We start from the raw sequence: 27,994 nt of genomic DNA on the forward strand, positions 1-27,994 counted from the left end.
TATCGTGGGGGCGATCAAATTGCCCAAATTACGGCATTTTTTTTATATACAAAGCGCAGGTGCTTATTTTTTTCCCCTAAAATCTTGTCCCTTTTTAGTACATGCCAATGTTTTTTAATATTCTTCGCAGAATATTCGAGTTCGCATTATAATGAGTGATTATTGGAATAAAATCTAGGTCAGTGTTCCCCAACTCCAGTCCTCAAGAGCCACCAACAGGTCATGGTTTCAGGATTTCCTTAGTATTGCTTAGGTGATTGAATGCTTGCCTGTCCAGGTGATGCAATTATCACCTGGGCAATACTAAGAAAATCCTGAAAACATGACCTGTTGGTGGCTCTTGAGGACCGAAGTTGGGGAACACTGATCTAGGTCATCCTTTAGTTTAACAATCGGGTTCATAAGCTCCTGGCGAGGTTTAGAGAAAGCAGCTTGCCTGGCTGACCCCAACATCTCTTCATTATACCCTTTTTCCAAGAATTTTTTGGTTAGTATTTCTGCCTCTCTATCAAGATCTTGAGGCCTGGAGCAATTTCTATGGATTCGCATAAACTGGCTCTTAGGAATATTTAATAGCCAGTGCGGGAGATGGCAGCTATCTAAAGGGATAAAACTATTTTAATCCGTAGGTTTGTGAAATGTGCGTGTATGAATGGTGCTTTCCTCAATAAAAATCTTAAGATCTAAAAAATTGATTTCACAAGTACTAGTACTACCACTAAAATTTAGAAAAAATTCATTTTTATTTAAATCAGTTAAAAAATGGTTCAGCAGTTTCTGTCCCCGGACCAGATAAAAACCAAATCATCAATGAAGCGTTGCCAGAGGACCAGGTTCACGCGCAAGGTACCACCAGGATAAATGAAGGTCTCTTCCCATCTTCCGACGTACAAATTAGCATGACTCAGCGTGAATGTAGCCCATGTAAATGAATATCCCTTTTTTAATTATGGTGAAATGACTACAGAGCATAGCAAAACACAGACAAAAACACAAAATTTACAGTAGCTCCAGTATTCACAAGCTAGATAATGTGACTTACCAGAAACAATTTGGAGATCTATTCGAAATAAACATCAATAAAAAGAAATATACACCAACACACCAGAAAGAACACACAAGACTAACAGTGCAGGAAACTACCCCCAAAAAAGTAACAGGGTCTTCTTTATGTTCTTTACCAGATGTTGCAGAATTCTTGTAAAGTTTTGTTTTTTCCCCCCCTCTGCGTTTTACTTGCATTTCACCTTACAACAAGAAAAACATTGGTAGGTGTCTGACCCCTAGAATCCCACTTTTGCCAAGGTCAGGAGTCTTTCTTTGGTCCTTGATGAAGTACTAGTCATTTGTGAAGAAAGATAGAAACAGCTGAGTGTGTGTACAAAAATTAAAGTTACAGTGGAACAGACTGGTACATTTCATGGTCTGGAAGAGATGCCATAACAACCTGAGAACAGTTACATAAAGAAGTAAATGTGTATTTGGTATCTGTAGGCGGGCATCATCCAGAGTGTGAATATACATCATTTGGGTGGTCGGTTAAAAGTTTTGCAAATCACCAGATCACTAGCCAACTTCTACATTAAGCAATAAACCCCCGAAACATTACATGTATTTATCAGATAGGTTTCAATGTATTAAAAAAAAGCAAGTCCAATAATATGTAATAGACAGTCATCAGTGGGAGGCCTTCTGGAGTTACTACGGTGAAAAAAAATTGTTGTTTTTTTTTTTTTACAGTTCTGAGAAAGTGATACTACTAATTTCCTAGTAAAACTCAGACTAGATTACTTCCTGCTCTTCTGGTGTATTTTTGAGGCTCGACAATTCATTCCACGCACCCAAACATCCAGTCACACATGCCACAGATCAATATTACATTCCAGAAGCTTTGATATAGAACTTCTGATATTGGTTTTGACAGCTGGAGAATTTTTTTACACCTTTTCAGCTGGAGAAGATACCGGACAGGTTGTCTCCTGGTGCCTGACCAGAAAAGGTCCCCAAGATAATATGAAGATAAGTTAAGCACAGTGAGCCCTTAGGTGTACAGACACACCAAAATCTCCGTTTTTATGAACCGGTCATGTATTTGGATTGTCTTTGTAGCACAAAGCTGGAGGCAAAAACAGATTACTAAAATTCAGAATTTCTCGGAGTTTCAGGAGTAAAATAGCAGTGACTCTACTGTCGCAGACAGCTAGAGTACAAACATCCCTGAGATAGTGCTGCAAAGGAATAAGGGTGGCATAAAATGATTTAAAGAATGGCAAATGCCACCCTCCAGTGAGAAATTTATTCATGTATGCCTCGTCAGAACAATTGTACCATTTGTATTTAGACAATATGTCATGACCTTTGGACCCTCCTGCCAATCACCTATGAAAAGGAGCACAGCAAGCCCAATTCCACATTTGCAGAAGGCGCACAGCTTTATATGGTCATGGCAAAATATGGTGTTGCACAGATGATCTAAACTGTTAAAAATCACCACCACAAGTCATCATTATAGAAAAAAAAACATTCTGGAAGATCAGATCCCCAGCTACAAAGTGGTAGAGGGCAGTTTCTTGACACGTCGCTGTGCGAGAATGGAGGATTTGATTGGTTGCAGCTGAGGGACCGGCTTAGCACTGTTTAAGGCAGAATATGTTGCAGCCATTGCTCCCTAGAAAGCAGAAAGAGATTAAAATGTTATAAGTAAACCCCATTGTAGTAATTTAAAGGGAGGAATTTACCGCTAGAATGTATTAGGAACACTTTATCAGCCTCCTAGTACTCTCTGTAATGATGTATATTAGCACTAAAGATTAATTGTCTCTGTTCTCCTTGTCTGGGACTGCCGTCAGTCAGTGATACTTGCCCACAGTAGTATAAGTGACCTCCGGGGGTGTGCAGGGAGAAGTGTGACGTCTTCTACTCCTCCCTGCACACACTGGGATGTCAGTCACACTGACGTGGGCAAGTATCACTGACTGACAGCAGTTTCAGACAAGGAGAACAGAGACGATTAAACTGTTTCTCAACATTTAAATGTAGAATTTATATCTAGAGTTACAGGCATCTTTAAAGGGAACCTGTCACCAGGAATAACGCTGATAACCTGCAGATTAACAGCGGGATGATGCTGTCCGGCGCCTGCATATAGCTGAATGCAGTGGGGAGATCTTTTATTCTCCCCGCCAGCATTCGGTTTCAATCATAGGGATGGGGCAGCGCTAGTTCAGTCATTGCTATGAGTATCGAGAGCAGCCGCTGTAACCATGCCCCGACCGTGACTGACAGCCGGCCCCAATGTAGAGCCAGTGTCACTCCAGTTCGGAGGCGTGGTTAAAGCGGCCAGTCTGTTTATTCAGAACAGTGACTGAAACCTAATGCTAGCGGGGAGAATAAAGATCATTTTCTCCCCACGGCATTAAGTTACATGTAGGAGCCGGACAGCATCATAATGCTGTTAACCTGCAGATTAACTCCATATCTGCAGGTTAATAGCGTTATCCCTGGTCACAAGTTCCCTTTAAAAGAGGTTATTAGGCATCTGAGAGCACTCGTAATACCTTCTACGGGTAAATCCTAATGACAGGGTCCCTTTAAATTATGCTTTAGTGTTTTGGGCACTAATGCAACATGAACCACACAGCAAAGTGAGGTATATATTTCTATGGTACAGGCAGTTCTTAGAATACTGAAGAAGAGAATCTCTCTGCAGAACACCTACTTGTGTAATACATTATTCTAGAAATTGCAGCCATGGCTCAGCCTCCATGTACATTATATTGAGCACAGCTTTGTACTCACATCAACTTGCCATGTAGTAGCCAACAGTATTTGACTTGGTGCTGCATTAACACAGCACTAGCTCCATTGCACGGAGCTGTTAAAGTTTTCCAAGTGTTTTTTTTGCATTTAGGTTTCTACAAGTTGTTGTCTTATTAATTGGCCTTTTAGATCCTTATTTGCCTATCTTTTTGGAAAAATTTACTTTCATTTCTGTTTTAACCCCTTTCTGACCTCGGACGGGATAGTACGTCCGAGGTCAGATCCTCTGCTTTGATGTGGGCTCTGGCAGTGAGCCCACATAAAAGCTGCGACATGTCAGCTGTTTTGAACAGCTGACGTGTGCGCAATAGCGGCGAGTAGAAACGCGATCCACATGCCGCTATTAACTAGTTAAATGTTGCTGTCAAACGCTGACAGCGGCATTTAACTACCGCTTCCGGACGTGCGGCCGGAAGTGCGCGCATCGCCGACCCCCGTCACATGATCGAGGGTCAGCTATGAGACCTCTATGGTTACTGATGCCGGTTTTTCTGTGAGCACCACCATGTGGTCGGCGCTCATAGCAAGCCTGTAATTAAGCTACATAGGAGCGATCTGACGATCGCTCCTATGTGGCTGAGCCAATCCAGTTGTGCCAGCTTCTAGCCTCCCATGGAGGTTATTGCAGCATGGCAAAAGTGAAAAAAAAAGTTTAAAAAAATATGAAATAAATAAAAAAAAATAAAAGTTTAAATCACCTCCCCTTTCGCCCCATTCAAAATAAAACAAAAATAAAATCAAATCTAAAAATAAAATCAAATATACACATTTGGTATCGCCATGTTCAGAATCAGCTGGTCTATCAATGAAAAAAAAAAAAAAAGATTAACCTGATCGCTAAACGGCGTAGCGAAAAAAAAATTCAAAAGCCAAAATTACGTTTTTTTGGTTGCTGCGACACTGCATTAAAATGCAATAACAGGCGATCAAAAGAACATATCTGCACCACAATGGTATCACTAAAAACGTCAGCTCGGCACGCAAAAAATAAGCCCTCACCCAACCCCAGATCATGAACTCGTACTGACCTGGAGAATCATAATGGCAGGTCCGTTTTAGCATTTAGTGAACCTAGCAAAAAAGCCAAACAAAAAACACGCATGGGATTGCACTTTTTTTGCAATTTCACCGCACTTGGAATTTTTTTCCCATTTTCTAGTACACGTCATGGTAAAACCAATGATGTCGTTCAAAAGTACAACTCGTCCCGCAAAATATAAGCCCTCACATGGCCAAATTGAAAGAAAAATAAATAAAAAGTTATGGCTCTGGGAAGGAGGGGAGTGAAAAACGAACACGGAAAAACGGAAAATCCCAAGGTCATGAAGGGGTTAAGCTGTCTCTAATAAACAGGTTAAATTCCATATTCCACATTACTTGTAATGAAAATATGCTTATTGCAATGGCTGTCGTTTGATCGCAAAAGAAGGAAGCTTCACCTTCACCAGCTGCGCATCCTGTCTGTTCAGCTGACTCTGAGGTAACAGGTCTCGTTTTGTGATCCACTCATGTTGTAGAACTTGACGTGCAGTGAGCCGCCGATGGGGGTCCACATGCAACATTCGAGACACCAGGTCCTGGAAAAGGAAAGCGCAAAACTGCTTATAGACAAAAATAACACCTAAAGTTGCATCATAAAGGGCTCAAACTAAAAACACTGCATGCTGAGAAATTTCCAGAGCTCCCATAAAAATTAATACAGAGCTCTGCATATGTTGGGCCACCCCAGCTTTTTTGTCTGCATGTGCCAGGTTCTCCTCCCTGCACACGCTGGGGTGTCAACCATGATGCTGTTGGTGTAATATCAATGTGCTGTTGTAAATGATTGACAGCAGTCTTGGACCAATGTTAAGAAAAGCAGCCGACAACATATCAATAATGGGATGCACGCTCCAGTCCAAAGACCCAATTGAAAATGAACAGTGCTGACATTGAAACAACGAAACGGACTAAATGATTTCGGGATGAAGAGGATTATAAAACTGGACGAGTGTTTTCTTGGCATGCTGGTTTCCAATCTTTCTCTAATAACAGGAAGAATAAATCCAATCAAGCCAGAAAATGGAAGAAACCTTAGTCGAGGAATCAACAACGATTTGGCTTTACTACAGCTGAATCTGATTCTACGGATGATTCAAGTATAGTGTCCACTTAATCATATTTGTTAGGAATGGACAACACGAACAGGATACCATCATCAAAAGTAGGAGCCGCTGGGGTGGCAGGAAGCATCGGAGGAGTAGTGACAGGTCGAGAACAGAGAGTGACACGCAATTTCTCAATGAAAACACGGAATGTGGAAGGGAAACGGAAAGGCAACTGACTGACAGGTGGTAAATATTTCATCCATTACTTTATCTGAAATTCAATTTGATGTGTTGGCGAGGGGTTTATCTTTTTGCCCGACAAATTTTCCGGACTGGTTTGATCTTGAATGTGATTTATATGCATTTTTTAGGAGGTTACGTTTGGTATCTTATTTTTCGAATCAAAAGGGAATTGAATCCATTCCAAGATCTGATGATATTAAGAGTTTTTCTTTGCAAGGAGTTGGCCTTTTTTAATAAGAGCAACTTTCAACCACCCACCAATAATCATTTCATAGAGTCTCATGTTAATTTGGTGGAGAAAGACATTGAAGATTTACAGCATAATTTTCGAGCCAGGGGTGGACATAATGTATCACAGATTGAACAACAAGCTATTAATGATCTAGCGAAAAACACTGCCATAACAATTAGATCTGCTAACAAAAGGTGGGGCGGTGGTTATTATGGATACAAAGAACAATGTAACAGGCATTTTCAATCAACTTTCAGATCAACTAGTATATGAAACTCTGTCGGTGGACCCTACTTCCAGATTTCAGAGGGAATTACAGCTTCTGATCAATGAAGCTCTTTTGGATGGACTCATTGATCAGAAGCTGTCTGAATATTTATTTGTTGAGGCACCTGTTATTCCTTTGTTATATACACTGCCTAAAATTCATAAGGATTTATTAAATCCCCCAGGATGCCCAATAGTGTTGGGGAGGGGCGCCTTATTCAATAAGGTGGCTATTTTTTTACAGTTGTGGCCAAAAGTATTGACACCCTTGCAATTCTGTCAAATACTCAGTTTCTTCCTGAAAATGATTGCAAATACAAATGCTTTGTTATTTTTATCTTCATTTAATTTGTCTTAAATAAAAAAACACAAAGAATTGTCCTAAAGCCAAATTGGATATAATTCCACACCAAACATAAAAAAGGGGGTGGACAAAAGTATTGGCACTGTTCGAAAAATCATGTGATGCTTCTCTAATTTGTGTAATTAACAGCACCTGTAACTTACCTGTGGCACCTAACAGGTGTTGGCAATAACTAAATCACACTTGCAGCTAGTTGACATGGATTAAAGTTGACTCAACCTCTGTCCTGTGTTCTTGTATGTACCACATTGAGCATGGAGAAAAGAAAGAAGACCAAAGAACTGTCTGAGGATTTGAGAAACCAAATTGTGAGGAAGCATGAGCAATCTCAAGGCTACAAGTCCATCTCCAAAGACCTGAATGCTCCTATGTCTACCGTGCGCAGTGTCATCAAGAAGTTTAAAGCCCATGGCACTGTGGCTAACCTCCCTAGATGTGGACGGAAAAGAAAAATTGACAAGAGATTTCAATGCAAGATTGTGCGGATGTTGGATAAAGAACCTCGACTAACATCCAAACAAGTTCAAGCTGCCCTGCAGTCCGAGGGTACAACAGTGTCAACCCGTACTATGCGTTAGCGTCTGAATGAAAAGGGACTGTATGGTAGGAAACCCAGGAAGACCCCACTTCTTACCCCGAGACATAAAAAAGCCAGGCTGGAGTTTGCCAAAACTTACCTGAAAAAGCCTAAAACGTTTTGGAAGAATGTTCTCTGGTCAGATGAGACAAAAGTAGAGCTTTTTGGACAAAGGCATCAACATAGAGTTTACAGGAGAAAAAAAAAGGCATTCAAAGAAAAGAACACGGTCCCTACAGTCAAACATGGCGGAGGTTCCCTGATGTTTTGGGGTTGCTTTGCTGCCTCTGGCACTGGACTGCTTGACCGTGTGCATGGCATTATGAAGTCTGAAGACTACCAACAAATTTTGCAGCATAATGTAGGGCCCAGTGTGAGAAAGCTGGGTCTCCCTCAAAGGTCATGGGTCTTCCAGCAGGACAATGACCCAAAACACACTTCAAAAAGCACTAGAAAATGGTTTGAGAAAAAGCACTAGAAAATGGTTTGAGAGAAAGCACTGGAGACTTCTAAGGTGGCCAGCAATGAGTCCAGACCTGAATCCCATAGAACACCTGTGGAGAGATCTAAAAATGGCAGTTTGGAGAAGGCACCCTTCAAATACCAGGAACCTGGAGCAGTTTGCCAAAGAAGAATGGTCTAAAATTCCAGCAGAGCATTGTAAGAAACTTATTGATGGTTACTGGAAGCAGTTGGTTGCAGTTATTTTGGCTAAAGGCTGTGCAACCAAGTATTAGGCTGAGGGTGCCAATACTTTTGTCTGGCCCATTTTTGGAGTTTTGTGTGAAATGATCAATGTTTTGCTTTTTGCTTCATTCTCTTTTGTGTTTTTCATTTAAGACAAATTAAATGAAGATAGCATTAAGCTACTTACTGGTAGCGGCATTTTTCGGAGGCCCATGACAGCACACGAGAGAGGGGATCCGCCCTTAAGGAACAGGAAACCTACAGATACAAAAGGGCGGCACCTCTCCCCATGCATCAGTTGTATTTCAGAGCCTGAGAGGACTGCCGCGGTTAGTGGTACACAAATATACAATATATACATTATATACATTTGAAACAAAATAACCCATTATTGTAATAAGACACCATACGTGAGATTTACATATTACGCTATATACATATCAGGAAGTGCTACCCCCACGTGAATAGGGAGGGAACTAAGGGTGCTGTCATGGGCCTCCGAAAAATGCCGCTACCAGTAAGTAGCTTAATGCTTTATTCGGACTCCCATGACAGCACACGAGAGATTTACAGAGATGTAAGCTACCTTAGGGAGGGACTATAGATTGTAGCACCCTTAACCCAAAGGAAAGATCAGAGGAGGACCCCAAATCCAACCGATAGTGTTTAAAGAAAGTGGAAGGGGATGACCATGTGGCCGCCTTACATATCTGCTCCACTGACACTCCAGATCTTTCTGCCCAGGATGACGCCATGGCCCGGGTGGAATGTGCCTTTAGGTTCTGCGGAGCTGGCCCCCCACCTGCTGTATAAGCTAGAGAGATAGTTTCCCTAATCCATTTAGCCAGTAAATATTTCGATACTCTAAATCCTTTCTTTGGACCTTGGAAGGAAAGAAGCAGTGCCCCATCCTTCTTCCAATTATCAGTAGCTGAAATATACTGAAGAAGAGATCTCCTGACGTCTAACGTATGAAGCTCCTGCTCTTTAGGATTAGAGGGATTAGGAATAAAGGACGGCAAAACTATCTCCTGTGATCTATGGAACCGTGTCGCCACCTTTGGCAGATATGCTGGGTCTGGTCTAAGGACTACTCTGTCTGACAAGATTTCAGTGTATGGAGGAGCTCTGGAAAGTGCCTGTATATCCCCTATCCTGCGAGCTGAGGTTATGGCGATCAGGAAGGCTGTCTTAAGTGTCAACATTTTGATCGAGGCCTCCTGCAGAGGTTCAAAGGGGGGTTTAGTTAGAGAGGACAGAACTAAATTTAAATCCCATGGAACTGTTCTGTCTTTATGCAGTGGTGTAGATCTACTAACTGCCTTCATAAACCTCGCTATCCAGTAGTTATTCGCTATATTACAGGAAAACAGGGCACCTAAAGCTGAGACCTGTACCCTAAGGGTACTAGGAGAGAGTTTCAACTCGAACCCCTTCTGTAGGAACTCTAGGATTTGTTGTACTGGCACCCCGTCTTGGATATTAAACTTTGAACAAGACAAGAACTTTCTCCAAGTCCTAGAGTAGATTTTCGTAGTTATTTGCTTTCTACTCTTTAGGAGCGTCTCCACCAAGTTTGGAGAGAAGCCTTTCCCCACTAATAGTGACCGTTCAAACACCATGCCGTCAAATGGAGCCCCGTCACTTGTGGATGGGAGATCGGTCCCTGCGAAAGCAAGTTCGGGATCTCTGGCAGTACCCAGGGGACCGCTACAGACATTGTCTTGAGCCAGGCAAACTAGGTTCTTCTGGGCCAAAAGGGGGCGATAAGGATGACTTTCGCTCGATCCTCTCTGATTTTCCTCACCACTAGAGGTATCAGGTTCAGTGGTGGGAAAGCATAGGCTAGTGGAAAATCCCATTTTATGAGAAACGCGTCTACCGCCAGGGGATTCTCCCTGGGATTTAGGGAGCAAAAAAGTTTTACTTTTCTGTTGTTTCTGGTGGCGAATAGATCCACCACTGGTTGACCCCATCTGCGGACGACAAGATTGAAAATGTCCTCGTTGAGAGACCACTCTCCCTGTTTTAACACATTTCGGCTGAGGAAATCTGCTGCCACATTTTCTTTTCCTTTGATGTGAAGAGCTGTCAAAGATAGAAAATTGAGCTCTGCCACCTGGAACAACCGATCCGTGATCTGCATTAAAGTTTCGGAACGAGTTCCCCCTTGCCGGTTTATGTAAGCGACCGCCACTCTGTTGTCCGACAGAATTCTGACGTGCTGGCCCTGCAGATATACGAGGAATTTTTTAACAGCCAGTTCAACCGCCAACAACTCTCTTTGATTAGATGAAAATGTTGTGAAGGGTTCCCACTGTCCCTGGACCACCATGTCCCCCATATAGGCTCCCCACCCTGAAGAGCTGGCATCCGTGGTTATCACGTGGGTGACATCTATCATCCAGGGAACCCCTGCTGATAAATTTTGTTTATCTAGCCACCATCTAAGGGAATTCAATGTTATCGGCCTCAATGTCAATTTTCCATTCAATGCGCCTCCTAAGGCTCTGTCATGGAACAGGACTTCATTTTGTAGGGACCTGGTGTGGAACTGAGCCCACTTAACTGCTGGGATGCAAGATGTGAGTGACCCAAGTAGAGACATTGCTTGCCTAAGTGTCATGGAAGGTGTATTGATTGCTCTTAATACAAAACTCTGAATTTGGTCCATTTTCTCTATAGGGAGGAGACACTGCTGTGTCACTGAATTCAACATTAACCCCAGGAATTTTTGAACATTTAGGGGCTGTAATTTAGATTTTTCAAAGTTTATGATCCAACCCAACCGTTCTAGTTTGGTTTTAGCAATCTCCCATTGTGACAGACAATGATCTACCGAGTTACCTACAATGAGGAAATCGTCTAAGTAGGGGACTATAAGGATATTTGACTCTCTTAAATGCGCCATAACTTCCGCAATTATTTTAGTAAACACCCTAGGTGCCGAGGTGATCCCAAAGGGGAGCGCTCTGAATTGAAAATGTCGAATCCTACCCCCCATTAGTATCGCTACCCTCAGGTATCGTTGGAAATCAGCATGAATGGGTACATGATAGTAGGCATCTTTCAAATCCACTACTACCATGAAACAGTTGTTGAAAAGCATTTTTATTGCCGAATTGATGGACTCCATTTTGAAAGTATGTTTCACCAAAAACTTATTGAGACCCTTAAGATTTATAATGGTCCTGTAAGATTTATCAGGCTTCTGGATTAGGAACAGGGGAGAGTAAAACCCTTCCCCTGCCTGAGAATACGGCACTTCTACCAAAACATTTTTGGAACAAAGAGTCCTCACTTCCTCTTCTAGGGCGAATTGTTCAGTGGGAGATGAGCGCCAGGGTGTTAACCTAAATTTGTCCTGTGGAATATGAACAAATTCCAGCTTGAGACCATGGGAAACAGTGTCTTTTATCCAAACGCTGTTTGTGATTTTCGACCACTCTGCCGAGAAATGCAATAGTCTCCCTCCCACTGGAATTGCCAGTCATTGGTCTTGTTTTTTATTTTCCGTCTGGTTACGGCGAAACATGAGACCTGTACCTCGCTTTCGCCTATCCTCCCATCTGGGACGATCTCTCCCTGGTGAAAAGGTTCGCTTTCCTCCCCGGTTGAACCTTCTTTTGTTGAAGGGACGACGGTATGGATTGAACAGGTTGGGAAACTTTTTCTTATCATCTCCTGCTTTCTCCAGGAGTTCATCCAGGGTAGGCCCAAATAAATATTCGCCTTTACAAGGGATAGCGCAGAGCTTCGCTTTTGCCTGCATATCCCCCGGCCAGCATTTCAGCCATAGGGCTCTCCTTGCAGCATTAGAAAGTCCTGCTGCTCTAGCTGCCAACTTTACGGAGTCAATTGAGGCGTCTGATAAAAAAGCCGCCCCCTCCTGGATTACAGGTAATGCTGAGAGAATGGACTCTCTAGAGGCCCCTTGTTTTAATTGGGTCTCCAACTGGTCCAGCCAGACCATCATTGACCTTGCCGTGCAGGTTGAAGCTACCGCAGGTCTTAAGGAGCCAGCTGCCATCTCCCAGGTTCCCTTCAGGAAGGTATCCACTTTCCTATCCAGGGGGTCTTTAAGTGTTCCCATATCTTCAAATGGGAGAGAAGATCGTTTAGCTACCTTGGCAATTGCTGCATCCAGCTTGGGTGCTTTCTCCCAGTTACCTACTGCTGGGTCATCAAAAGGGTATCGGCGTTTTTGCGCAGGTGGTAAGGAGCCTTTTCTCTCAGGTTTCCTCCATTCCCTATTAATAAGATCTTGTATTTTCTCATTTAAAGGAAACCCTCTGCGCTTCTTTTGCTCCAATCCACTGAACATCATTTGTTCTTTGGATAGTTGAGGCTTGGGTTCCGATATACCCATTGTGCCTCTGACCGCCTTTACCAATTTGTCTATCCTTTCTAGGGGTAGGCAAAACCGAGCAGCGTCTTCTTCCGAAGAGGAGGATGATGCTGCTGAATTGTCTGATTCTTCGGACTTGTCCTTTTCCACAGACGAATCAGATGCCCACTCAGTTCTCTGCCTAGAACCTCCTGACTGTGAAAGGTTTTTAAAGGACTCTTTAACCTCCATTCTAATCATCTCCTTGAGACTGGCCGTAATAGAGGAGGATTCTTCGGCTACCTACGGGGATAAGTAAGGTAGACTAGAGTGTAAAATCTACATGCTATACCCCCTCCCCTCCTTCCAGAACCTCACCGTCTGCTGGATACAGGGGTCACATAGTTTTTTAGGGTGTGAGTCAGGCTAGGGAACCCCGCAGATGGCACATTCCCTATGCTTCGCCTTACTGACGTTTTTCCTTCCCTGCATAAAACACATGAGGGGAGACTAGTCACTAAGTGAACTTTCTCGAAGATCACTTACCAGTGGCTGCTCACACCCAGAAATACCGAAGCACGAGGGGGATCCTTTTTGACTGACCCTCCAGACCCCTGTCTGGAGGAGCTTCTGCGGCCCGAACCATCGCTCCTTTTTTCATGTTCCTTCTCCTTGGGTTTCTGGGATGCTTGTTCCAGCAGCACAACCTGCTGATCCTGATCTGAATCCATTTTCAGTAAATTGGAGCCAGAACCCGGGAACATGCTGCTGGAGCCGCCTTATAAGGCCCCTCCTTCGGTCAGCGCACCTTGCCCAGCTTGCTTGTTTAATTTTCCCGCCCCCCCGCAGCTGTGGGGAATCAATCGTCGCTCCGGAGGGATTGCGGCATGATCTCCGGTGGGCGCCGCCATCTTGGAGCCCCCGCGCATGCGCAGGAGCTCACCGATCCGGAAGACGTCGCCGGCTCCGCCCCCCGACGTCACCACAGCTTACAGCGCTTCCTGTCAGCGCTGCAGCTCTCGTGGAACGCCGAGGCCGGCCAGCTACGATCCGATCGGCGCCCCCCCGATGCCGCCGCGCTCCCCCCTGCTCCAGAGAGACCCAGAGCCCACGGGAAGGGCGACTTACCAGACGCTGGCCCCGGAGACCGGACACCCCCTGGCGACCGCTCCTCGCTGCCTAGTCACCGCCGTGCCGCCCTGCCAGGGCCACCGTGACTACTTCAGGTACCCGCACCGGCCGAAGTGGGAGACCCTCTCGCCACCAGAATCGGTCCGGCCGGCCTGGACTCCTGTAGTTTCTATAGGCATCCAGTCCCTTCAGGAACAGGAAACCAACTGATGCATGGGGAGAGGTGCCGCCCTTTTGTATCTGTAGGTTTCCTGTTCCTTAAGGGCGGATCCCCTCTCTCGTGTGCTGTCATGGGAGTCCGAATAAAATACCAATACCAAATACCAAAGAACTTGTGTTTGCAATCATTTTCAGGAAGAAACTGAGTATTATCTGGCAGAATCGCAGGGGTGTCAATACTTTTGGCCACAACTGTAGATAAAGTATTGCGGGACGTTTCTACATCAGCTAGATCCTACATTAGAGACACAAATGATTTTCTGGAAAAGATAAATGGAGTTGAGGTTAGTGAGACTACTATACTAGCATCCTTTGATGTTGTGTCATTATACACCTCCATTGAACATGAGAAAGGGCTACAGGCTGTTGATGGGGTGCTGTCAGGCTCGGACTTGGCCCCGGAGTGTGCACGGTTGGTCCTCACATGGTTGGAGTTCAATCTCAGGAGAAATTATTTTCTCTTTGGGGATGATTACTACCTTCAGAAACAGGGCACCGCCATGGGGTCCAATGTGGCCCCTACGTACGCTAACATCTATATGGCGCCATGTCCGAGCCTGGTGGTGCTACATCGATGATATTTTTGTTGTCTGGGAAGGTGTTTTGATGTAACTTCTCATGTACAGCACCATGGAATTAATGGTGCTATATAAATAATTAATAATAATAAAAAGGTGGACTGGATGATGTCTTAAATTTCCAAAATGAACTTAATAACATTTATCTGGAGTTAAAATTCACTTTGACACATTCTAGTGAACAAGTACAATTCTTGGATACGTTAGTGTACAAGAGTGGTAACACCTTGGGTACTGACTTGTTCGTCAAGGAGACCGATAGAAATATTTAACTCTTATATAACAGTAATCATCCTAGGAGGATGGTGGAGTCCCTCCCATGGAGTCAACTTTTGCGGGTTCGGAGGATAATTGGATAGGATTGATGATCAACTAGATGGGATGTACAATAAATTTACCAGGAGGGGATACCCAGAAAAGATGTTATCAGATATAAAGATAAGGTGAAGAGTTTGACACGTGAGGATACGCGTAAGAAAGTAGTTAAATCAACTCAAACGAATACCATTTGTTTCCACATATGGTCCTGCGAGTGGGCAGATTGGGAACATTTTGAGGAAGCACTGGGGCTTACTCCAGAAAGGGATGCCATCTATACCAGAGTTTGCTGTGCCACCTGTTGTGATTTCTGTGGCAGAGCTCCCTCCTGTGGTCACAAGTGGTACTTCGGCTGATTCTCTCTGGGAGCTTCCGTTTGTGGAGGAAACTGGTACTGCGGCTTCTGAGTTTCCTCCCTCAGGTGATCTGGTGAGGTCGTTAGGTGCTTCTCTACTTAACCCCACCTAATGCTTTGATTCATGCTTCCTGTCAATGTTCCAGTGTTGGACTTGTGTTTCTCTGGATCATTCCTGTGGCCTGCTGCTCTGCATAGCTAAGTGCTTCTTTGCTATTTGTTGCTATTTTTTCTGTCCAGCTTGTCTATTTGTTTTGCTGGAAGCTCTGGGACGCAAAGGGTGTACCTCCGTGCCGTTAGTTCGGTACGGAGGGTCTTTTTGCCCCTTTGCGTGGTTTTCTTTTTTTTTTTTGAATCAGATATTTTTATTAAACCATCAAAGTTGTGCATAAACAATAAAAGGAATAGTTTGTTTTCAGCAATATACAAATACACAATACTTTTTTTTTGTTAGAAAACTTATTTAGTCCCAAACCAAACTCCCACCCCCCTTCCCACCACCCACTAGAGACCTGTCAAGAGTCATCCCCCACTAAATTATCACATACAAAAGTACAAGAAGAGGAAGATGACTTGTCAAAAAAAATATTTCCATAGGGGCAAAAGGTCTTCAGGTCACATTGATTCAAGCCACGGGCTCCACAACCTGTCAAAGAGGTCCATCTTGTTCCTCCTAACATAGATACTCTTCTCCAAAGCAATGATATGGTCCACTTGCTTCATAAAGTCTCTCCTTGTTGGTGGCTCTTCCCTAATCCAGAATTTGGTGATCAACTTTCGCGCAATAAATAACAGTCTAGCTATAACCGTTTTATACAGCTTATCAGTTATTACCTCCTCCACATAGCCCAAAACACATACCAGAGGATCCCGAGGCACATTACAACTATATGCCAAACCCACTTTATTCAACACCACCACCCAGAAGGAGGACAGCCTGGGGCACTGCCACAACATATGAAGGATGCCCGCTTCGGACTGCGAGCATCTAGGGCATTCTGAATTAGGCCTTAATCCGGCTTTAAACAACATGTCTGGGGTTCTGTAAGCCCTATGAATGACAAATAATTGTGACAGCCTACCAGGCTCACTCATTGATATCCTGGGCACATAATCCAATACTGATTCCCATCGGTCATCATCAATCGCCCCCAGGTCAGCCTCCCATTTCGCCCTTGCTCTAATAGGGTGCTCCGCCAGAAAAGAAAATAGAAGGAATTCATATATTCCCGAAATCACCCCCTTCGTGCCTCCCCCTTCAAGGATAAAATCCAGCATAAGATCCACCTGGATTTCAACAGGCCCTCTCTTACACTGTGCCCGGTACGCATGAGAAAGACGACGGTATTGGTACATCTCAGACTCCGGGAGTAAAAATTCTTCCTGCAATATCTCAAAGTCTCTAATTCTACCCTGATGTAAAATCTGGCCCATCCGAGAAATGCCTGCCTCCCTCCAAATATGAAATCCCTCCATCTGTCTAAACTCCTGTAGGACACAGTTGTTCCAAATGGGTGAGAATCTAGTGAGTGCCCGTACACCCCTAATTCCTTTAACTTTATCCCACACCTTGTGAATGAGCCTTACAGTGCAAAATTTAGAACCTTTCTCACGGAAATGTCCCCCCTCTAGGCCCTCACTCAACACCTTTGTCCCAATCAATGATCTCAGGCTGCAAGGTGCCCGCATCCCACCTGACCCATCTCCCCATCCCTTGAAATGCTGACACTGTGAGGCCAAAAAATACAACCACGGATTGGGCAATGCCACCCCTCCCTCCGTCTTTGGTCTCTGTAGGGTTTCCTGTTTAAATCTGGGGCTCTTCCCACCCCAGATCAGCTCACCAAACAAAGATCTAATCCTCCGAAACCTATTCTGCGATATCCATATAGGGGAATTGTGCAACACATAGAGTAACTGCGGCATCACAATCATCTTTATCAGGTTTATCCTACCAATTACCGATAAGTGTAGCTTTTTCCACGCCTGGACCTTGGTACGTATCTTACGCAGAAGAGGTGCCAAATTCAGTTCCTCAAAGCTAGTCAGAGGGAGTGCGATCTGAATCCCCAAGTACTTAAATTTCTCAACTAGCCTCAACCTTGTGACAGAGTCCCCCCCATCACCGTCCCCACTATCCCCATCTATCAACATCATATTCGATTTGTCCCAATTGATCCTTAAGCCCGAATAACTCCCGAATTCCTCAATAATGGCCTCCGTCTTTACCAAGGTCCCCTCGGAATCCTCCAAGAAGAGCAGGATATCATCAGCGTATAACGCTACTTTTTCTTCCGCCTCCCCGTACATAAAACCCTTCACCTCCCGGGACCCTCTGATCTTTGCGGCAAGGGGTTCCACCGCCAAGGCGAAGAGCAGCGGGGACAGAGGGCAGCCCTGTCTAGTACCTCTAGATAAAGAGAAAGTCTCAGAGAGAGCGTCATTCACTCTAATTTTGGCCACCGGAGAAGAGTACAACAGCCGCACCCATGAGATAAATTTAGGTCCAAACCCCATTCGTTCCAGTACTGACCACAAACAACTCCACTCCACGCAATCAAAAGCCTTATGAGCGTCCAAGGATACCACAACCCGTTTGCCAACATTGTCAGAAGGGATTTGCAAATTTAAAAATAACCTTCTCAGATTAAGTGCCGTTGATTTATTGGGCATAAAGCCTGACTGATCCGGGTGAACCAGTCTATCAATCACCCTAGATAACCTGTTTGCCAGAGCTTTTGCCAGTATCTTAATGTCAGCCGTCAAAAGTGAGATTGGTCTATAGGATTCTGGTAATTGTGGGTCCTTGTCGGCCTTAGGGATAACGACCACGATAGCCTCTCTCATTGAAACAGGTAACTCCCCTCTTTCCAATGACCTATTATACACCTCCGACAGTTTGGCCAACAAAGTTTCTTTCAATACCTTGTACATCTCAGCTGGAATACCATCCGCCCCCGGAGCCCTACCCCCAGCAACCCCCGCCAAAGCGGCCCCCAATTCTTCCTCCCCAATCGGCTCCTCCAACAACTCACAGTCTTCTTTGCTCAACCTAGGCAGGTCAATCCCCTCCAAGTAGCCCGTCATGTCCTCAGCCCCCCTGTCCACACTTGAAGTATATAGTTTATTGTAGAATTTCCTAAACACTTCCAAAATCTGCTCCCCCTGAGTAACCAATATTCCATCTTCCCTCCTAATGGAGTAGACATGAGAGGAGTCCCTCTGTGCAGACGCCACTACCGAAAGTAAATGCCCCACCTTTTCCCCCTCTGAATAGAAAGACGCTTTTTGAAAGGCCCGCAATCTCTCCGCCCTTCTCAAATATAATTGATTGACCTCCTCTTGGGCCTTCCTCATCCGACTCTGAGACTCCTTAGTACAATGGGCCCCCAATGCTGCCTCAGCTGCCTTCAGTTCTTCCAGAATAGCTTGATCCTGTACTCTAGTCCTAGTCTTGTGTCGTGAAATGTCACGAAACAGAATCCCCCTTAAATACGCCTTCATGGTGTCCCATACTACGTGGCATTCCGCACTCCCGTCATTAATCCTAAAAAACTCCTCTATTTCAGCCCCCACCCTTTCCATGTCCAAGAGTTGTAACCAGGAGGGGTGAACCTTCCATCCCATCTTCCGTGAACCAACCTGTTCAGATAATTTTAATGAGACCCGAACTGGACTATGATCTGATAGAATCCTGGGATTATATTCCACCTCACTTAACAATTCGTTCATCCCATCATTGCCCATGGCGACATCGATACGAGACATAGAACCATACGTGGTCGAGTAACAGGAATAAGAATAAGTATTAGCGTTTCGAACCCGCCATAAGTCAATCCAGCCTATTTCTCTAAGGTAATTCCCAAAAGGAGTGCCATTACCGTCCCTACGTAGCGGAGCGTGATTACTCTTATCCCAATGGTCGTCGGCAATATTGTTCACATCTCCAACCACCAGAAGAGGAACCCCGACCCACCCTCTCATATGCTCCAAAATCTCTTGGATTTTCTTACCAGAATACGGCGGGGGTATATATATTGAAACAATGCAGATCATACGGTTAAGAATTTTACACACCAAAAGGACATACTGACCATCTTTATCAATTTTAACCTCAACTTCCTCAAATGGAGTACTAGTATGGATCAAAACAGAAACCCCCCTTGCATAATTAGAGAAAGTCGAGTGATATGCCCTGCGCACCCATTTTTTCTGTAACATATCTACTTTTTCCTCCACCAAGTGAGTTTCTTGCAGGCATATCACCGAGGGCCTCTGTTTCACTAAGTACTGAAATATTGCCGCACGTTTAGTAGCGTCCGCTAGCCCCCTAACATTCCAACTTATAATATTAACCTTCCCTCCCATTTCCTTAGAAAAAGGTATAAAATAAGAATCGTCTCTCCCAGGTCTCCCCCAATGCCCTCCTCCCCCCCCTTCCCACCCCCCATCCCAACAACTAACCCAACCTTCCCCATCTAAAACTCAAGATAACTCAGATACTCCGAACTTTCTTTCTCTATATGAGAACCGAGGGCACTTAGTATACCCTAGAACTAAGTCTTTTGCCGTCCATCTCTTCCCCCCACACCGCGACCAATATGAAATATTCATTACGCCGCCGAACATAATACTGTAAACGTTAGGTGCAGTTGAACCAGCTGCAACAGTAACATTCAGAAAGGACCCCTCCAACGAAGAGAGGCAGAACCAGCAGAGTCACAATCCTTCCGAAACAGTCTTAACGGTTCCGCTCAGTGCCAATCTTCTTGGCGTTGGTGTCCAGCCATTGCATCGCCTCCTCCGGATTTTGAAAAAATTGAACACGGTCCAGCGCCACCACCCTAAGCTTAGCTGGGTAGAGCATTGAATATTTTAGGTCCAGTTCACGGAGCCGTCGCTTGACCTCCCCAAACTTCATTCTAAGTTTCTGCACCGATGCCGAGTAGTCCGGATAAATGGAGATCCGATTCCCATTTATGCTCAGGCCATCACTCAGCCTGGCCTTTCTCCGTAAAGTCTCCCGATCCCGGTAGTCCAGAATTTTTGCCAATATGGCACGAGGGGCCGAGCCGGGCGGCAGAGGGCGAGTGGGGACCCGATGAGCCCTTTCCACCGAGAAATGTTTGGTAAGGTCTGCTCCTCCCACCGAGTTCTTGAGCCATGCCTCAATATATTCAGTGGAATTATTTCCCTCCACCTTCTCCGGCACCCCAATTATTCTTAAATTGTTTCTCCGAAATCGGTTTTCCAAATCGTCTGTCTTAAATTCCAGCTCTGCAATTCGTTGAATATATTTCTTTTCTCTTTTTAACAGTTCGTTTGTCTGATCCTCCACACTGCCCACACGCTCCTCCACCACCTCCACTCTTTTCTCCACTTTGCGCATAGCAGAGTTAAGGGACTTTATTTCAACTGTCAGATCATCCACCCTCAGATTCAGCGCAGCCAAGGCAGATTTGCAGTGAATAACGACAGAGAAAATGTCCTGCAGTGTTGGTTCCCCCATCCTTGGCTGCTGTACCACATCAGAGTCATTGGTCTGCACAGGGCTAGCAGCAGGTGTCACACTTTCTGCACTGTGCGCTCCCTGCGCCCTCCCTGGGGAACATTGCACCTCCACTTCACCGGTCCCAGCGTCCCCTCCACTTTCTTGCCTCATCAGGGCTTCCTCCACCTCAAGTCCCTCTGGACCCAGCAGCAGGGCTCCCCCCTCCTCCGTGCGGGCAAATCGCTCCAGCCGGGCTATTACCTCCAGCGGTATGTAGCGCTGGCCCTGGCCGCCTCCTCCTCGGCCACGGCGCCATCTTGAATTTTCGCGCCGGCTGCAGGCGCCGACTGTTTGCGGCGCGGCATCTCCGCTCCTCACCGCTTATCAACTCCGGAGCCTTCTTCCCCTCGCCGGGAACTTGCGGGGTCCCTCTGCCCGGTTTTCGGCGTTCGGCGGCGCCTGAAAGGGTAGGTTTAAGGAGCGGTGCAGGGAGAGAGACCCTTCGCACGTCCGCTCACATTCGTCGCTAGGCCACGCCCCCTGCGTGGTTTTCTTTAGGGTTTTGTGTAGACCGCAAAGTTATCTTTCCTATCCTCGTTCTGTCTAGAATATCGGGCCTCACTTTGCTGAATCTATTTCATCCCTACGTTTGTCTTTTCATCTTACTCACAGTCATTATATGTGGGGGGCTGCCTTTTCCTTTGGGGTATTTCTCTGAGGCAAGGTAGGCTTATTTTTTCTATCTTCAGGCTAGTTAGTTTCTCAGGCGGTGCCGAGTTGCATAGGTAGCGTTAGGCGCAATCCACGGCTGCCTCTAGTTGTGTTTGGAGAGGATCAGGGATTGCGGTCTGCAGAGTTCCCACGTCTCAGAGCTCGTTCTATTATTTTGGGTTATTGTCAGATCACTGTATGTGCTCTGACCTCCATGTCCAATGTGATACTGAATTGCCTTTCATAACAGCCACCTATCTTATCATATATACGTTGTCGTAATTTAAAAGATAAACTTGTTACATCTGATGTGGGATCCTTTAAGGGTTCTGCACAGAGGACTTTGTGCCCACCTAAACGAGGTAATTTTCCGTGTTTAGGGTGTGCTTGCTGTGGAAACATGTTGAAGGGAGACTGTTTTTATCACCCACATACTGGCAAGAAATTCTACATAGATATACGTGCACTTCAAGTTTCGTTATATATTTATTAATATGCCTCTGTGGGCTGATGCATGTGGGTGAAACCACCATGGAAATTAAATCAAGGATAAGCAAGCAAAAAAGCACGATTAAAACCAGATTGTTGGATTTACCGGTACCTAAACATTTTTGTGATTTCAGACATTCGGTGAATAAACTCAGGTTTAGGGTGATAGTGTGCCAGTACAGAGGAGGGGAGGGGATAGATTGTAATTACTGAAGAAGAAAGAAATTAAATGGATTTCAACCCTGGGGACTTTACTACCTAGGGGACTTAATGTGGATTATAATTTACAAATTTGTATATCCTAACCCCTTTTATCCTCTTGGATGGCATTTTCTGAAATGCTATTTGATGTTTTTATGTATATGTTATGGTGTTTTTTTAGTGTGTGATAATTGATATGTTCTTTTTGTTTTTTGTAGATGGCATTGATGTCAGAGGGGAGTGGAATGAGGACATGGGGAATGAGCTTCATAAGATGACTGTTACAAGACAAAGTTTTTGTATAAATAAGTTCTCTCTCTCCCCCCTTTTTGACATTTGATGCTAGAGTAGATATTTATTTTTGTTTATTGTGCCTGAAGGATCCTGCCTTTGGTTGACATAGACAAATAAAAACAAATAATAGACATGATATATGGGGTTAATTCCCTGTCATCTAGATTAAATATAGCTGCCAGATGATACAATTTTCCTTTGTGCTTTTTATATTTGTAATGCAGATGTCACAAGGGGGTTAAACCATTGAGACTTATAATCCAGTTTGCTGGGGAAACAGCATGACGCACCTTGTATGATTCGTCAGCTATGCGGCCGGGGGTGGGAGTGGAAGAGAGAGCGGCAAATAGGAGTTGCTCTTATGTGACACTGCATTGAGTGAGTATTCGTGATTGGCCCATTATTGGGTGATTTGAGCGCCAGGAAGGATTCTCACTATGATACGTTCTGGCTTTGCTTATTTCAGATAGTTGAGCCTGATAGGTTTTAGGTTTCTGTGACAACTGAGATGTCTGGCTGTGATTGGCCAGGTTTACACTGCGTGCAGAATTATTAGGCAAGTTGTATTTTTGATCACATGATACTTTTTATACATGTTGTCCTACTCCAAGCTGTTCAGGCTTGAGAGCCAACTACCAATAAAGTAAATCTGGTGATTTGCATCTCTAATAAGGAGGGGTGTTGTCTAATGACATAAACACCCTATATAAGGTGTGCTTAATTATTAGGCAACTTCCTTTCCTTTGGCAAAATGGGTCAGAAGAGAGATTTGATGGGCTCTGAAAAGTCAAAAATTGTGAGATGTCTTGCAGAGGGATGCAGAAATCTTGAAATTGCCAAACTTTTGAAGCTTGATCACCGAACAATCAAGCTTTTCATGGCCAATAGCCAACAGGGTCGCAAGAAGCATATTGGGCAAAAAAGGCGCAAAATAACTGACCATGAATTGAGGAAAATCAAGCGTGAAGCTGCCAAGATGCCATTTGCCACCAGTTTTGCCATTTTCAGAGCTGCAATGTTACTGGAGTATCAAAAAGCACAAGGTGTGCGATACTCAGGGACATGGCCAAGGTAAGGAAGGCTGAAAAACGACCACCTTTGAACAAGAAACGTAAGATAAGATATTTCTTGGCCCAGTCTTGATGTTTTAAGACTGACTTTTCAAAGGTTTTATGGACTGATGAAATAAGAATGACTCTGGATGGGCCAGAGGCTGGATCAGTAAAGGGCAGAGAGCTCCACTCCAACTCAGACGCCAGCAAGGTGGAGGTGGGGTACTGGTATGGGCTGGTATCATAAAAGATGAACTTGTGGGACTTTTTCGGGTTGAGGATGGAGTGAAGATCAACTCCCAGACCTACTGCCAGTTTCTGGAAGACAACTTCTTCAAGCAGTGGTAGAGGAAGAAGTCGTTATCCTTCAAGAAAAACATGATTTTCATGCAGGACAATGCTCCATCACATGCCTCCAACTACTCCACAGTGTGGCTGGCCAGTAAAGGTCTAAAAGAAGAAAAAAAAATGACATGGGCCCCCTTGTCCACCTGATCTGAACCCCATAGAGAACCTGTGGTCCCTCATAAAATGTGAGATCTACAGGGCGGGAAAACAGTCCACCTCTCGGAGCTGTGTCTGGGAGGCTGTGGTGGCTGCTGCATGCAATGTTGATCGTGAACAGATCAAGCCACTGACAATCTATGGATGGAAGGCTGTTGAGTGCCATTATAAAGAAAGGTGGCTATATTGGTCACTAATTTTTTGGGGATTTTGTTTTTGCATGTCAGAAATGTTTATTTCTATATTTTGTGCAGTTATATTGGTTTACCTGGTGAAAATAAACAAGTGAGCTGTTAATATATTTGGTTTTTATTTAGTTGCCTAATAATTCTGCACAGTAATAGTTACCTGCACAAACAGCCTCCTAAGATAGCCAAATCTAAAAAAAAACCCACTCCAACTTCCAAAACTATTAAGCTTTGATATTTGAGTCGTTTGGGTTGATTGAGAACATAGCTGTTAATCAGTAATAAAAATTATCCTCTAAAATACAACTTGCCTAATAATTCTGCACGCAGTGTATGCATGGATGGGTTAATATGCACAAATTTTCGCTGTATAAATCGTATATTTTTGTTTCTTTTGTTGATTTGAAGTGGATGATTTAGGATGAATACATCATTGGTGTTATTTGTTTTTTATTATGTATTTTACATGCATTTGATAATAGGTGGTACATTGATGGTGATTGGTGAGCATGTGCCACCACACTATATAAGGCTGCCATTATGTGTATGCTTGACAAAGACCTCTTTGGGTCGTAACGTTGCATTATGGCAGAATAAAGCTATTGAATTTTTTCATCAACTGGACTGGATCCTGTTCCTAGCAGTCTTGGACTAGTCCAGGTACCCACATACCAGTATATTAAACATACCTCATTAAACAGAAAATGAGGTATTTCTCCTAGAATATTATTGCAATTACATGTTTTGTTATACATGTTTATTTCCTTTGAGTGCATTGGAACACAAAAAAGTGAGGGAAAAAGACGTAGTTACTTACCAGTAATGGGATTTCTCAGAGCCCATCACAGCACCACAGAGAGAGGGGATCCGCCCTTCAGGGACAGGTAACCTACAGATAAAAAGGGTGGTACCTCTCCCTCGCATCAGTTGGTTTACAGAGCACAGGAGGACATCCAGGCTAATGACAACAAAATATATACTTTATCTTACTGCTTATCAGAAAAAACACCGTGTCTAAACACAAAACACATTACAAACAGTGAAAATGTGCTCACCACACACGTGATGAGAGGGAATAAATGGGTGCTGTCATGGGCTCTGAGAAATCCTGTTACCAGTAAGTAACTACGCCTTTCTCCTTCCCCCATGACAGCACCACGGAGAGAATTACAGAGATTTATAACTTTAGGGAGGGACCACAGCCTGAAGATCCCTTCTCCTGAATGTTAAGTTAGAAGAAGAGGCTATGTCCAGCCAATAGTGCTTAAAAAAGGCGGAAGTTGAAGACTAAATGGCAGCCTTACAGATCAGTTCATTTGATACCTCTGACCTTTCGGCCCAGGAGGTTGCCACCGCTCTTGTAGAATGAGCCCTAAAACCCTCCGGGCGATACTCCCACCAGACGATTAGGCCAAGGCTATTGCGTCTTTTATCTATCTCGCCAAGGTACTCTTGGAGGCCTTGAGTCCTCAGTTCCTACACCCCTGGGTGGACTCTAGTTACTGAACCAGACAACTCCTAACGTCTAAGGCGTGGAATCTTTCCTGTTCCCTATTCTTAGGGTTAGAACAAAAGGAAGGAAGGACTACCTCTTGGGATCTGTGGAAATGAGAGGCTACCTTAGGCAAGTAGGAAGGGTCAGGTTTTAAAATAACCCTGTCATCTAGAATCTTAGTGAAGGGATTGCCCGCTATATTTTGATTATATAGTGCCCCTAGTGTTGCCACCTGTACTTTTTAAGGTGCTGGTTGCCAAACCTTGTTCCAACCCCTTCTGCAGAAATTCCAGGATTGCAGTGATGGGAACCCCATCCTGGACTCTTACCCCTGAGGTGGATAGGAACTTTCTCTGGGTTTTACCATAAGCCCTTGTGGTAACAATTTTCCTACTCTTCAACAGGGTGGAAACCAAATTTGGAAAAACACGGGTATTACATACCTGGTAATGTGTTTTTTCATGAGACATGACAGCACCACGAGAGAGGGGATCCGCCCATCAAGGACAGAAAACCTTCAAGATAAAAGGGGCGGCTCCTCTCTCCACATCAGTTATTTTACAGAGTACGAGAGGAACTCCGCCGGTTAGTGTACACATAAATAATACATCCTATACAGTTCTATTCATCGACACCCAAGGGAGTGTATAATACAAATAACGCTAATAATGCACCCAACTAATGACGTGATCAAAAGGGTGGGCATAGCAGGGTGCCGTCATGTCTCATGAAAAAACACATTACCGGGTATGAAATACCCGTGTTTTTCCATCATACATGACGGCACCACGAGAGAGTTACAGAGATTTGTATTCTCTTTTAGGGAGGGATCACTGCCTGTAACACTCTTCTCCCAAATGTGAGATCAGAGGTAGCAGATAGGTCTAGCCTATAATGTTTAAAAAATGTAGATGGAGAGGACCAAGTGGCCGCCTTACAGATTTGATCGATGGTAGCATCTGCTCTCTCTGCCCACGACGTCGCCATGGCCCTCGTGGAGTGGGCTTTCAGACCCTGTGGAACAACCCTGCCTGCACTGCTATACGCTAGAATAATGGCCTCTCACGCATCTAGCGATAGTTTGTTTTGAAGCTTTAAGGCCCTTCCTTGACCCCTGGAACGAAACAAAGCCCTCTGTTTCCTCCAGAATTATGTTATCTCTAAATACTGTAGGATACATCTCCTGACATCTAGGCAATGGAGTCTCTCATCTTTCTTGTTAATAGGATTGGGACAGAAAGAGGGTAGGGTTATATCCTGAGCCCTATGGAATCTCAATACCACTTTGGAGAGATATGTCGGATCTAATTTTAATACAACTCTATCGTCCATAACTTGCGTGTAAGGGGGGTCAGCTGACAGAGCGTGCAAATCCCCAACCCTACGGGCCGATGTAAGTGCCACTAACAAAGCTGTTTTTAATGTTAGTACTTTATCTGATGTTGTATTTAACGGCTCAAAGAGGCTTTCTGTCAAAGCTGTCAATACTAAATTTAGATCCCATGGTGGAGGAGTAGGGGATGGGACAGTCAGCTCTACTACAGGCTCGGATAAACCTCATCACCCATCTATTGCTTGCCAGGTCACAGTTGAATAAGGCTGCTAAAGCTGAAATGTGTACTTTGAGGGTACTAACAGCTAATCCCAGATCTAAGCCCTTTTGCAGGAACTCCAGTATTGCCACTATCGGAACCTCCCCTTCCCGTATTGGCCCTGAGCTGGAGAGGAATTTCTTCCATATTCTCCCATAGATCTTGGTCGTTACTGGTTTTCTGCTTCTAAGCAAGGTGGATATTAAACCAGCTGAGAACCCTTCTTTCTCCAACAACGACCGGTCAAATGCCAGGCTGTCAAATGTAGCCCGGAATTCTGCGGGTGGTTGAAGGGACCCCGAGTTAGAAGGTCCTGGTCTTCCGGGAGTACCCACGGGTCCGTCACTGACATCACTCTCAGCCAGTAAAACCATGGTCTTTTCGGCCAGAAGGGAGCTATTACAATCACTCTGGCCTTGTCCTCCATGATCTTCTTCAGAACTGCTGGAATTAGACATATCGGTGGGAAGGCATACAAGAATCCTGACGTCCATTCTATGCTGGAGGCGTCTACTGTCAACAGCCTATCTGCTGGGTTCAGGGAGCAGAACTTTTTTGTTGGCTTTTGAGGCAAAGAGGTCTACACTGGGTCTTCCCCACATGTGCACTATCCGTTGAAAAATGGACTTTAAGGACCATTCCCCTTGCCTTAAGTGGTTCCTGCTTAGAAAGTCTGCCTTTATGTTGTCCACACCTCGAATATGCAGGGCCGATAATGAAAGGAAATGCCTTTAGGCTAGAGTCATGAGTCTCTTGGTTATGTGCATCAGTGA

At 44.5% G+C, this 27,994-nt stretch overlaps 1 protein-coding gene across 3 annotated transcripts in view; it reads right to left on the bottom strand.

Annotated features, from left to right (window-relative positions):
- Positions 1-724: 724 nt before the first annotated feature.
- Positions 725-27,994, bottom strand: part of RPS6KA1 (ribosomal protein S6 kinase A1) — a 356,285-nt gene continuing 329,015 nt past the window's right edge. For 2 of the 3 annotated variants that reach the window (XM_069756750.1, XM_069756751.1), the window contains 2 exons: positions 5,259-5,396; positions 926-2,668 (listed from right to left, as the gene is read on the bottom strand). In XM_069756750.1, the coding sequence (XP_069612851.1) occupies positions 2,546-2,668; positions 5,259-5,396 (261 nt within the window). In that variant the 3' untranslated portion in view covers positions 926-2,545. Of the gene's footprint in view, positions 2,669-5,258; positions 5,397-27,994 lie in introns of all 3 variants that reach the window. The other variant, XM_069756752.1, reaches the window with a different exon arrangement.

The sequence above is a fragment of the Ranitomeya imitator genome, chromosome 3 (assembly GCF_032444005.1).
Source record: "Ranitomeya imitator isolate aRanImi1 chromosome 3, aRanImi1.pri, whole genome shotgun sequence".
Classification (NCBI taxonomy): domain Eukaryota; kingdom Metazoa; phylum Chordata; class Amphibia; order Anura; family Dendrobatidae; genus Ranitomeya; species Ranitomeya imitator.